This window comes from Puma concolor, chromosome E1 (genome assembly GCF_028749965.1).
Source record: "Puma concolor isolate L17-30 chromosome E1, mPumCon1.1.hap2, whole genome shotgun sequence".
Taxonomy (NCBI): Eukaryota; Metazoa; Chordata; class Mammalia; order Carnivora; family Felidae; genus Puma; species Puma concolor.
The window spans coordinates 16,291,760-16,304,484 of record NC_141680.1 but is presented as its reverse complement, the minus strand read 5'-3'; the positions used below and the strand labels follow the sequence as shown (position 1 = coordinate 16,304,484).

Genomic DNA, 12,725 nt, shown 5'->3' with positions numbered 1-12,725 from the left:
GAATTTGTTCCCAGATTCAATGTGTACTCTTTCCTGAAACCCATCTGCCCTGCAGCTGTGACTGGGCCAGTCCTTCCTCCCCACCTCCCCTTTCAAGTTGCCTTTCTCCCATTTTGCAGAAGAAATACATGTGTTAGTCTAACACATCTTAATTTTATGGTGGGATGTTGCTCTGGGCTGGAAAAACCCATAGGCACTAGACAAAGGGACAGAAACCTCGGTATCGGGGCACCAAAACCCCACTGGAGGGATTCATGTCTGTCATTGTACTACACATAATTTCGTCAAGAACGAAGTATGGTAGCAGAAGCAAGATTGGCCTGTGTTGGGAAGTTCTTCCTTCCGACATCTCATAAAGTGAGGCAGTTGAAGTGATAACACTATTCATTTAATACCCACAGTCTCTTCAATCTCAGACTGTTGCCTTCCCTGAAGGAAAGTCCCTGTGGGCAAAGTGTTGATAAGAAGAGAGTTGATAAGAAATGTGAAGGCGTATTATTTCATTCAAGTGTCAAATTCATGGCAAGGCTCTGTGCCTTATCTGTTAGGCCTCGAGTTACAACTCAAGTATGTCCCAGGAATGCATGTTATCATTTCTATATTATCATATGTATATATATTTAAAGCCAGTCTCTTTTTAACAGAAATGAAGTCTAATTTGGCTGGTAGGGATGACAACAAGAACTGATATTGCCACTTAGGTTATATAGTGTAAATTTCCCATAAAATGAATGAGCTAATAGCAGTTTCAAGGTTTTGTTGGAAAAATATTTAAAGTAAGATTAAAGCTATAATTGTGTACTTGTGTGTGTGTGTGTAGAGAGAAGCAAATACATGTTGAAATTAATATTTCACTTTTTCCTTGAAAAGTATCTTTCTGAGAATATCAGATTAAGCTGGTATCTCAAGGGAAAAAGTAGTAGGTGTAATTAACAATATGATAAATCTTTTTTTTTACTTTAAGTTTATTATTTTTTTTTCAACGTTTATTTATTTTTGGGACAGAGAGAGACAGAGTATGAATGGGGGAGGGGCAGAGAGAGAGGGAGACACAGAATCGGAAACAGGCTCCAGGCTCTGAGCCATCAGCCCAGAGCCTGACGCGGGGCTCGAACTCACGGACCGCGAGATGGTGACCTGGCTGAAGTCGGACGCTTTAACCGACTGCGCCACCCAGGCACCCCTAAGTTTATTATTTTTGAGACAGACAGAGACAGCGTGAGCAGGGGAGGGGCAGAGAGAGAGAGAGAGAGCACAGAGCCCAATGTGGGGCTCAAACTCACGAAACTGTGAGATCATGACCTGAGCCAAAACCAAGAGTCAGATGCTTAACCGACTGAGTCACCCAGGCACCCCTAATAATATGATAAATCTTAGGAAGCCTTTTTGGTATACTTCCCAGAAATGTGAAAAATGAATGACCTTATTGATTAGGTAACAAATCGTATTGCAAAAAAACCCGCCTCTTTTCAAAAATTTTTTAATGTTTCATTTATTTTTGAGAGAAAGAGAGAGAGACAGACAGAGTGCGAGCAGGGGAGGGACAGAGAGAGAGGGAGACACAGAATCTGAAGCAGGCTCCAGGCTCTGAGCTGTCATCACAGAACCCGACGCAGGGCTCATACCCGTGAACCGTGAGATCATGACCTGAGCTGAAGTTAGACACTTAACTGACTGAGCCACCCAGGTGACCCTCAAAATTAAATTCTAATAATTTTGTTTTAGAGTATAATCACTACAAAGTGTTTTGTGCATAACACTACTTCCCAGAGTTCTTTCTATGGACCAAAAGGAGGTTCTTTGATCAAATAAGTTTGGGAAGGCATGCTGGGTGGCTCAGTCAGTTAAGCGTCCAACTCTTGGCTTCAGCTCAGGTCATCATCTCATAGTTCATGAGATCGAGTCCCACACTGGGCTCTTGTCAATGCCGACAGCATGGAGCCTGCTTAGGATTCTTTCTCTCTGTCTCTGCCCCTCTGCTGCTCTCTCTCTCTCAAAATAAATGAATTAAACATTAAAAAAAAATAAGTTTGGGAAAATGAAAAGCTGAAAATACCAAATATGTTCATTGCAGGGCTCTTTAGAACACCCACATTAGTGGGGCACCTGTGTGGCTCAGTTGATTAAGCACCTGACTTCGGCTCAGGTCATGGTTTCACAGTTCATGGGTTTGAGCCCTTCATCCGGCTCTGTGCTGAGAGCTCAGAGCCTGGAGCCTGTTTCGGATTCTGTGTCTCCCTCTCTCTCCGCCCCTGCCCCACTAGCACTCTGTCTCTCTCTGTCTCTAAATAAATATCAAAACAAAACAAAACCGCTAGTGTTTAGAACACCTGCATTAGTCAGCTTTTGCTGCTTACCAGCCACAAAATCGCAGTGGTACACAGCAGCATTAATTTCTTGTGTAAAAGTTTATAGGCCTGATAGGGCAGTTCTGCCCAAGGTCAGGTGTTGAGTTCAGGTTCATTCCACTTGTCTCTGAAGCAGGCTAGAGAGATTACCTGGGGCACATTCTTCTCATGCAAGAGGTCAAAAGATCCCAGAGGAGCAAGTAGAAACATACAAAACCTCTTAAAGTTTGCACTAGGAACTGCCACCCAGTCACTTCCATGCATGTTCTATTGGCCAAAGCAAGTTGCATGGTCAAACCTAACATCAGTGGGTCAGGGAACCATACTTCCCCCATGAATGTGGGAGGAGTAAATATTTGCTGTGCAATAAACTACCCTAGCCTTTAATATGATAATGTGGATGTAGAATCTTCAATAGGGAAAATCTAGTTTGCAGAATATTCTAAACTCATTGGACCAGAGGACCCAGGAGCATTTCATGGACTAATGAAGGACTAAAAAACATAGCACTAATGTTTTTTGAAATGCACTTTAAGAAATGCTGGTATAAACCATGCATGACAATCAGAGTCCAGTCAGCAAGGCCCAAATCATACTAGATATTTCCAGCAGAGGGGATTTCATACAGAGGATTGATCACACAGGTGTCAGCAGGCTAAAAGAACAAAAAGGGGACCCTGCAGTAACCCCAATTATCAGTAACTGTGTGGGGCAGTTCCCACTCGTAGATTGATCGAGAAATAGCACAAATTACCAATGCCACGATTTGCATACAGATCTCACAGGCACCGAAAGTATACTAAGGTAATATTAGGAACAACTTTATGCCAATGAATTTGACAGCTTAGTTAAAAGGGGAAATTCCTTTGACAAACTTATCTTACCAAATTGACACAATGAAATAGAAAATCTGAAGAAAAGATACATCAAACTCTCTCTATATATAAACTTCTGTTCTTCAAAGACTCCTTTAAGAAAATAAAAGGTAATCCAGACAAAAAAGATTTACATCTGACAAAGGACTTATATCCAGAATATACAAAGAGCTCCTACAAGTCAACATTGAAAGATGAACAACCCTGTTAAAAATGGGCGATGGGGGCACTTGGATGGTTCAGTCGGCTGAGCATCCAACTCTTGATTTCAGCTCAGGTCATGATCTCACGGTTTGTGGGGTCAAGCCCCACGTCGGGCTCTGCACTGGCAGTGTAGAGCCTGCTTGGGATTCTCCCTCTTTCTCTCTCTGCCCTTCCCCTGCTCACACGCGCGCTCTCTCTCTCTCTCTCAAAAATAAACATTAAAAATACATACATATTTTTTAAATGGGCAAGGGACTTGAACAGACACTTCACAAAGGCAGATACATGGATGCAATATGAGCACACGAAAAGGTGTTCAACATCATTAGATGTCAGGGAAATGCCAAATAAAACCACAACGAAATACCAGGAGATAGTTATCCAAGAGAAATGAAAACGTGTCCAAAAAAGGAGCACACTCATGACAGTTTTATTCACTAGAGCCATATGAGGTAACTGCAATGTGTCCATTTCACAGTGACTGAAATGTCTGTGGTGTATATTCACAAAATGGAAAACCACTTCGTAATAAAAAGGTTCCAAGTTCCAAGTAGGCACTTTTTTGTTCGGCCCCAAGGCCCCCCAAACACCAGACTCTGAGACCCTGGCTTCACTCCTCCCACATTCCCTCTTGGCTGCACCCCAGGAATTTGTTTTGTGGCTTCTTTGAATTGGCCAGCCACTGAATCCCCATTTCTTTGTGAAGCTCGCCCTTTGATGAGGTGAGCTCTACACCAGCACCAGGCCGGTCTCTCCAACAGCTGCGGAGTTACCCCGGCCCAAAACATCATCGCCAAAACTCCTACTATGGATTGCGTGCTTCCCAGGGGGCGAGGCGCTATGCCAAATGCCCTACGTAATTATTGCATGTGATTCTCACGGCACTGAGGTAGGTATCTGCGTCCCTCTTTCCAGATACGGTGACTCATGCTTGGAGAGGCCATTCCGTGTGCCCGAGGTGACACAGCCCGCACATATAGTGGGAAAGAGAGAAATTCAGCTCTGACATCAGAACTCATCATTTCCACCACTATGCCAGACTGTCTCATAGCAGAAAGGTGACCACAGGCCATCCCCACTCTCACCACCCACGGAAAGAAAGCTCTAATGCAAAGCGACCGAGACATCCTGAGGCCACAGACCCTTCCATGCGCCGCACTCCCTCAGGCACACTGTGGCTGACCCGAAGACCACAGGAGGTGCAGCCCAGCTTTCCACCCTCTGCTGTCTTCACCTTGAGCACTGGGGTGTCGGGCAAGGTCCTGTGGCTGAGCATTAACACACGTCCCCTGTCCTCCTCCCTTTGGGGCCGCGCCAAAGCCCACGTTCCCTTCACGTGATTCCATGGTTGCCCTTCAACCTGGATGGCCACGCAGAGAGGGCCATTGCTGTCTGCTCGAGGGCCCCTGCCAGGGGGGCTCTCCAGGGGAGGACAGGCCTCTTCCAAACGTGAAAACTCTGTAAGCAGCCGTTTAAGGCAGGAAGAAGGCTGCTCGGTCAGCTGGGGCTAACAGGGACCAAGATGACCACTTGTGCTTAACATTCAAAAAGGCATTGTGATGTTTTGTATTGGCTTTCAACTTTTCCTGAGTACACTGCAGGTCTTTAATTCCTCAGAAGGCAGGGACCTGATCTTAGACCTCCGCTCTGACCCTCTTGGGCCCTACACTATGCTGCATAGAAACTACCCTATCCCTTGGACCCCTCGCGAGGGCTGCATCTTTGTGCCTGAGGGTGATCCCCGTGCCCCCAACGGAAGTAGGCCTCAAGGCCCACACCTTTGGCAGGCTGGAAATGACAGGAAATTAACACACCCCCCCCCCCCAGCACCACACCTCAGCCAATGCCTATGGGCAGTATAACAGCCCAGCTCCCTCACTCTCGGGCTGGATAAGCTCCAGCTACCCAGTATGGAAACTGGTTTAACAGTGTCCCTGGACTGATGGTCTTTCCCTCCTGTGCCTTCTCTACTGACCTTTCCTTTACCCCCCAAATAATCTAGTTGCATTTGGGTCTTTGTCTCGGGATCTGCTTCTGGAAAACCCAAACTAACCCAACATATGGCCCTCAATAAATACTCGTGCGAGGGAAGGATATTAATTTAGGACAAGTAGCATAGTAAGGTCTTTTTAATCCTCCAGAACTTTGCTTAAAATCCCGTTTTAAGGGATTAGAGGACAATATATATGTATATATTTTTTAAGTGAGATCAAATTGGTATATAACATTACGGCGTTCCAGGTGTACATTATAATTCAGTATTTGCCCACACGACAAGGTGATCACCACCACAAGTGTGCTTACCATCCATCACTGAGCAGTTGGGCCCCTTTACCCATTTCCCCCATGCCCCCACCCCTTCCCCTCTGGCAACCAGCAATTTGCTCTCTGGGAGGACCATATTTAGAAGAGAAGCAATATTCCTTTTGAGCCTTCTCATAATTATCTCCCAGGGTTGGAGTTCTGGAACTCAGTTATTTTGACAACCACATCAGGGCAGGGAGTGTGTGTAATTTAAAAAAAAAAAAAAAAAAGGCTCCAGGATATTTGAGGCACTTTTCTCTGGCCCAGAGAAGCATGCTGTGTTTTACCCGTTAAATTAGCTTAAGATTTAGAACTGAGATCATCTACACATTCTCTTTCTGAGGGGAAGATGACAGACATCTGCGACGAGAAATTAAGTACGAAAGAGATGCCAACTTGTCTGAGAAAGAAACAAAAAATCCTGAAGCAGCTCTGTCCATTACACTGCGGAGGTTAAGGGACTGCGGTTCCCCCGGGCGATTCGGACGCCCTGGTGGAAGGAGAGAGGCCGACCCGCCGGACACACCAGACATCCGCTTCCTTCCGACGGAGGTCCGATTTCTTTTTATTATTCTTTTCTAACGGGTAAACCTGTGGGGAGGACAATGCACAAGCCGGTCGGTGTCGGGGGGTGGAGGGGGGATGGTCACTCTGGCAGAGCCAGGTCAGAATGTGTGACGGTGCCTCGGAAGAAGGGATCGGGGTGGTGGGCTTTCCTGCCGTCGGAGCCACCGTCTGTCTCCGGGAGGTAGGGTCGGCTCTCCGGGTCCTCCTCGGCGCACGGGTCAGGGTGGAGGCCCTTCAGGGCCAAGAGCCGGTACCGCTTCCTCCGGTTCAGTTTATATACGCGAATCCTTTCCTTCTCAGCCTCCGGGTCGGCGAGAATTCCATCCCAACGCAGGCTTTCGTTCACCTGCTTGGCGAGGTGCTCTTCTATTTCAGCGACAGAGCGGAGACTTCGAGTGGAGGAGTAAGGGGGTGTGGGCTTGCTTTCAGCTTTGTCCTGCTTGCGCTCTGGCCTCGGGCCGGGATCTTTGCGGGGACTTAAGATGTCGTGGAAGGATGAGGACAGCTGCTGATTCTTCAGGCCTCGACTCTGATGTTTATCTGCTGAGCAGATGAAAGGTGTTAGCGGTTGTCAGCCTGCTGCCTGCCCTCCGCCTGCTCGGTTGCGATGCCCGAGTCACCAAAGATGTGAGGGGGTGGAGGCCCCTGGGAACCTAGAGCTCAGCTAGCCAAGCCCAACAACCTGTACACACGCACTGGCTCTATGCTTTCCGTCAGGTCATTTTGCGGGGAGGAGGAACCATTTATTGAGTACATACTGTAGGCCAGGTCCTCTGGATAAAGTCTATCAGCCCTATTTTCCAGCTGAGGAAACTGAGACTCCAGAAGTCTTAACGGGGGCACCTGGGTGGCTCAGTCCGTTAAGCGTCCGACCCTTGATTTGGCTCTGGTCATGATCTCATGGTTTGTGAGTTCGAGCCCTGTATCAGGCTCTGTGCTGAGGGCACGGAGCCTGCTCGGGATTCTCTCTCTCCCTCTCTCTCTGCCCCTCCCCTACTCGTGCTCTTTCTCTAAATAAATAAATAAATAAATAAATAAATAAATAAATAAATAAATAAGAAAAAAAAGTCTAACTCAAGCAACGTCACATAGTGAGTGGCAGGACCAGGATTTGAACACAGGCCTGACTCCCAGTGCCCTGTTCTTTCCACCATGCTCCACATGCACATCGAGGTACCTTCCGCTTCCAGGAGTCTCTACCCCTAGTGCAGACTTCTTCATGATGGGAGAAATGAGAACAACAGAGACGCTCCCTACATCTGATTGTGGAAAGCAATATTATGCCAAGCCGGGAAATACTTCTGCTTCGTGGCTTGTGCTGATATTTCTTATATTAATAGCATTTCGGAATTGTAGAATACTCATATAAAGTACTGTAAGTTATGGCTCTTTCATCAGCTCATCCTTCTACTTTTGGGGAGACAGAAATCCCTCCCAAAACAAGAGAAAATAAGAAAAAAAAAATCCTGTCTGGGCATTTCTGTATCTTCCTACTCCCCAAAAACAACTCGGTGTCCCCTGCTGACAGTATGAGTTACGTGCCATTACAACGTCTCGAGTCAGAAGCGAAGCCAAAAAGACAAGAAGTTTCCCAGTTTGGTTTTGGAGATACACATGGGGCTTTTGGACCTAAACTCCAGAATTTCTTTCTTGCCTTTCTGTGAAGATTCCACCTGCAGGAGCCATTATAATCTTCCCGTGGTTCCCTCCCCCAAATACAAGGATGACATGGGGAAGGCTGCCGCTCCTTCTTGCCCCCAGCTCTGCAGGCCAATGGGCCAGGGCCCAGGAACTTGAACCAGGGACTAACCATGCTGCAGGTCAGGGCTGCTGTGCCAGGATCAAGGACGGTCCCCAGAGAGGGACCACACAAGTGACAAAGGCAGGTGCATTCCATGTCACGGTTGCACTCTCCATAAAGTGGGTGCTCAGTGCCTCTGTTGAGAAATCGGGGGAATGCGCGGTTCTGGGAGAGGAAATTTGTGAGATACAGGTAGCCCGTGGGATTGTGGCATGTGTTGCTGTGTGTATGTATGTGAGGTGTCCATAAAGCTGGGAACCTGAGGGCGTAGAGTCACATGCGTGCAGGAAGTGTCTGGGGTGGGGTGGGGTTTATGAATGTGAGTGTGTAGCAGAGGACCCATGTGTATGTGTAGACTGGGAAAGGCTGTGCCTGATGGGGTATCTGTACTTGAGTTTTATTTGGTGACTATAATGATATAAGGGGGTTGTTGTTGAGGGTGTTGGGGAGTATAAGAGTATGTAGCAGTGACTAGTGTGATGGTGTGTGTGTGGCTGATGGCTGGCCCTGGCAAAGTGGGGGGGGGGGGGGGCGGAAGACAGTCTGTGCAGTAAAGATACTTTATATGCATTTACAGGATGTCTAACATCTAGGGCAGGTGTCCTGAGCACATGAGACAGAAGGCAAAAGCCTGCGTTTCTGAGCATGTTGGTCACTAGTGTCTTAGTATTTTAGGATTGGGGAAAGTGTGTGTGTGTGTGTGTGTGTGTGTGTGTGTGTGTGTGTGTGTGTGTGTGTGTGAAGATGAGGGGATCTCTGTAGGAGGGCTTGAAATTTCTGTGGGCAAGGCGGGGATATTTAAGATTCTGAGTTCCAGCTTAGGGATTAGGAAATTGAGAGGGTGTCCATGCAAAGCTGAGTTGCTGTGTGGAGCTGGGACCCTCTGTGGGAATAATGCTGCTATGTGGGGGATCTCTGTGGGGTAGAGGGTCTCCAAGGCTGTAGAGAATTCTCCACGCAGGATTTGGGGTCTCTGTGGACACCTATGGTTTTTATGGGTGGGGCTGGGGCATCACTGTGTTGCGTTAAGTGGGAGGACCTCTGTTTGGGACTGGCGAGATTCTGTTTCTGGTCTCAAGTGGTCCTGCAAGTAGATGAGGGATCTCTGTGAGGAGTGGGGAGAGGTGACCTTGGAGAAGAAACCCTGGCATGGGAGGGGCGCCTGGGTGGGTGGCTCAGTCGGTGAAGTGTCTGACTTCGGCTCAGGTCATGATCTCTGAGGTTGGAGGTTGGTGGATTCGAGCCCCACATCAGGCTCTGTGCTGTCAGCTCAGAGCCTGGAACCTGCTTCAGATTCTGTGTCTCCTCTCTCTGCCCCTCCTCCGCTCATGCTCTGTCTCATTCTGTCTCTCAAAAATAAACACATGTAAATTAAAACATTTTAAAAAAAGAAAGGAAGAAAGAAACTCTGGCACGGGAGCTGAGGCTGCCGCGCTAGCTGCGCCTCTTACCGTCCCCCTTGCCCGACCCTTTCGTCTTCTTCTTCTTCCTTTTCTTCTTCACCTTCTGTTTGCTCAATTCTAAGGCGTTGCCTGCTATGGGGGGCAGTTTGGGTCTCTGCGAGCTCGCAGGGTCACCCTCTCGCTCCTCCTCCTCCTCCTCCTCCTCCTCCTCCTCCTCGTCCTCGCCCTCTTCGCCGTACCCGGATGCCCCGGCCCCACCGCGGCAGTCCATCCGCCCTCCCGGCCGCCACCTGCGCCTGGGGCAGCCCAAGACCCGCGGCCGCCGAGCCCGCGGCCTCAGGAGCTAAGCGCCAGCCCAGGGCCACGCGTCTCCATGGCGACCGCCGCACATCGCGCGTGCGCAAGCAGGAAGCTGCCGCCCAGGGGCCGCCCGTGGGAGTAGGCGTGCGCATGCGCCTTTCAGTATGTGGGAGACCTTGGCCCCGTCCGCGGTGAGTCCGGGAGGAGGAGAGAGATTCTAAAGCTTGGGCTGACGTACACGTTCGCTTCTGTGCCTTTTAAAATGCTGTTGGTTGTCTACTAAATTTTTATCTCCCAGCTTCCAGTCTCGGTACGTCCCCCCGGGCCTTGCAAGCCCAACGCGTCTCAAACAAAGCTGTTTCCCCATGGTTCTCCTGGAACAGAGCAGCTGGACGGGCAGAAACCTTCCCCGACATTCTCCCTGTGCCCTTACCTAGGCTGGACTCACGGTCATGCTTGGCACTTGAACTTCTGGACCTCCCACCTAAATGGTCTCTCTGCATCCAAACCCTCCTCACAAATTCTTTATCCGCAACCTGCTATAATGAACTCTTCAAAACAATTGGCTAAATTTCACTCTCTTGCTTAAAACCCTCCAGTGGGCCCCCATCACAATACCTAGCAAGACTGAACTTTAGGGGTGGCCGGGTGGCTCGGTCGGTTGAGCGACTGCCTTCGACTCAGGTCGTGATCTCATAGTTCCTGAGTTCGAGCCCCGCATCAGGCTCTCTTGGCTCCCTGCTGTCAGCACAGGGATCCTCTGTCCCCTGCCTATGCCTGCTCCTCCCTCGCTCTCTCTCTCTCTCTCAAAAAAAGACTGAACTTTAGTGTGGCTTACGAGGCCTGGTGTGATCTGCTTTTCTTGCCGAGCTTATCCACCACAGGTTGTTTTCCAAAAACGAGTGCGAGAGTATCTCTCATCCTCCTATGCTCTTCTAGCCTCCTACCACTTCCACATCAAGAGACAGAGTCTAAGTCCATGCCCCTTCAATGTGGGTGGGTTGGTTGACTCACTTGTAACCCATGGAATGGGAGGAAAGTGCGGCTGTGGCTTCTTGGCTAGGTAGTGCAAAGTAATCAGCAGCATCCATGTTAGCCTTGGAGACCTCAGCCCCCTGGAAGGAAGTCTGATACCTTGAGGCTGCCATGCTGGGAAGAAGCCCAAACTAGACCACATGGAGAGACGGTAAAAGTATGTGAAGGAAGAGAGAGAGGCCCCAGCTGCTCCAGTCCCCCTTTTCCACATCCAGCCGTAGTCTCACTGCAACAGCAGACTGCCTCCCACCCCCAGCCCAGGCCAGCCTCACGAAGCCAACCCCATCCTGACTTCCTGACCCAAAGAGGTTGTAAGAGACAAAAGGATTGTAATTGTCGACCAAACTAAGTTTTGGGGTAATAAGATATGCACCAATAGGTAACCGGCACATCAGTTTTTTTATTTTAGCCATTCTAGTGATGAGGTTTTGGGGTGATGGTGGGGGTGGTGGCGTTTGGAGCTGATGACTCAGAAAGAATTCTTGAAGACTTCTTTGGTGAAAAAAGGTGATTTTAGTAAAGCACGGGGACAGGACCTGCGGGCAGAAAGAGCTGCGCTGGTGTCGTGTAGAGTGACTGCTTATATTCTATGGAATTGGGGGAGGTAAAGACAAAAGGGAGGCCTCCAGAGGGACTTTGATACACTAAAGAGAACGCGTAAGATGCCTGAGGCCTTGCTGTTGTCTAGCTAAGGTTGTTTTCCCTCTAGTAAGACATTAACGTTAGGACGGTAGGGCGTTCCTAGAGAAGTGTTCTACTCTGTATTTGCCTCAAGTGTTTGTCAACGGGCGGCAGGTTATAAGGAAACTTAATTTTACCTGCCATTTCCTTCTTGCCTTTGTTCCCACATCACTATGGAAGGGAGATGTTGGGGCTCCAGGAAACTGAGTCTATAGGTTTCTGGAGATGAGGCTACTGATAAGATTGCCTTTTTCTTGTAATTTACTGAGATATTTGTAAACTGATGGAGACTCATGTCCTGCATGACTGTGATCTGTTTTCTTTCCTTTCCTTTGTCCTTGGGCAGCCGGGGTGCCTGAGGAATATCACGCACCTCCCACCTGAGGGGAGGGAGGTGCTAGCTTGTGCTTTGCCCTCAGCTTGCCTTATGGTCCCTCATCACTAGTGTGTATGAAGTTGTATTTCTCTGTGGTTGTAAATGCCATTTCCCTCAGAAGTAATTTTTTTATTTTTTAAATGTTTTTCTGTATTTGGGGAGAGAAAGCGTGAGCAGGGGAGGGGCAGAGAGACAGAGGGAGACAGAGAGTCTCAAGCGGGCTCCGTGCTGTCAACACAGAGCCCGACTTGGGGCTGGAACTCATAAACTGTGAGATCGTGACCTGAGCTGAAATCAAGAATCGGATGCTTAACTGACTGAGCCACCCAGGAACCCCAGTGAGCACTTTTTAAACTGCTTATTGGCCATTTGTGTATCTTACTTTGTGAAAGTGTTTGTTGAAGTCTTTTCCCATTTTGTAATTGGAATGTTTATATTTTTAGTGTCGATTTGTAAGAGTTCTTTACATGTCTTGGCTATAAATCCTTTCTCAGTTTGATGGCTGCAAAGACATTTTTCCAGGTCTGCAGCTTGTCAATTATGTTCTTGTTAGTGTCTTTTGATAAGCAGACATTATGGGGCACCTGCGTGGCTCAATGGGTTAAGTGTCCAACTTTGGATCAGGTCATGATCTCACGTGAATTTGAGCACCACATCAGGCTTTCTGCTGTCAGTGCGGAGCCTCCTTGGGATCCTCTGTCCCCCTCTCTCTGGCCCTCCCTGGCGTGTGCTCTCTCTCTCTCTCTCTCTCAAAAATAAATAAACGTTAAAAAAAAAAAAAAAGAAAAAAGAAAGCAGACATTTAAAATGCTGATGAAGCCATTTTATCAG

At 48.3% G+C, this 12,725-nt stretch overlaps 1 protein-coding gene across 3 annotated transcripts; it reads right to left on the bottom strand.

The window, feature by feature from the left end:
* Positions 1–5,538: 5,538 nt before the first annotated feature.
* LIAT1 (ligand of ATE1) lies at positions 5,539–9,874 on the bottom strand. Of its 3 annotated transcripts, XR_015243937.1 has the most exons (3): positions 9,551–9,678; positions 8,109–9,442; positions 6,706–6,838 (listed from the first exon to the last, which is right to left on the bottom strand). XR_015243937.1 is itself a non-coding variant. In XM_086686379.1 (2 exons), exons 1-2 carry the CDS (start codon positions 9,771–9,773, stop codon positions 6,378–6,380), a joined length of 687 nt encoding a protein of 228 aa, XP_086542505.1. In that variant the 5' UTR covers positions 9,774–9,874; the 3' UTR covers positions 5,539–6,377. The 3 variants fall into 3 exon arrangements, 2 of the variants coding, with proteins under 2 accessions (XP_086542505.1, XP_086542504.1); XM_086686379.1 differs by lacking the exon at positions 8,109–9,442 and having other exon boundaries at positions 5,539–6,841; positions 9,551–9,874; XM_086686378.1 differs by lacking the exon at positions 8,109–9,442 and having other exon boundaries at positions 5,539–6,838; positions 9,551–9,788.
* Positions 9,875–12,725: the final 2,851 nt, after the last annotated feature.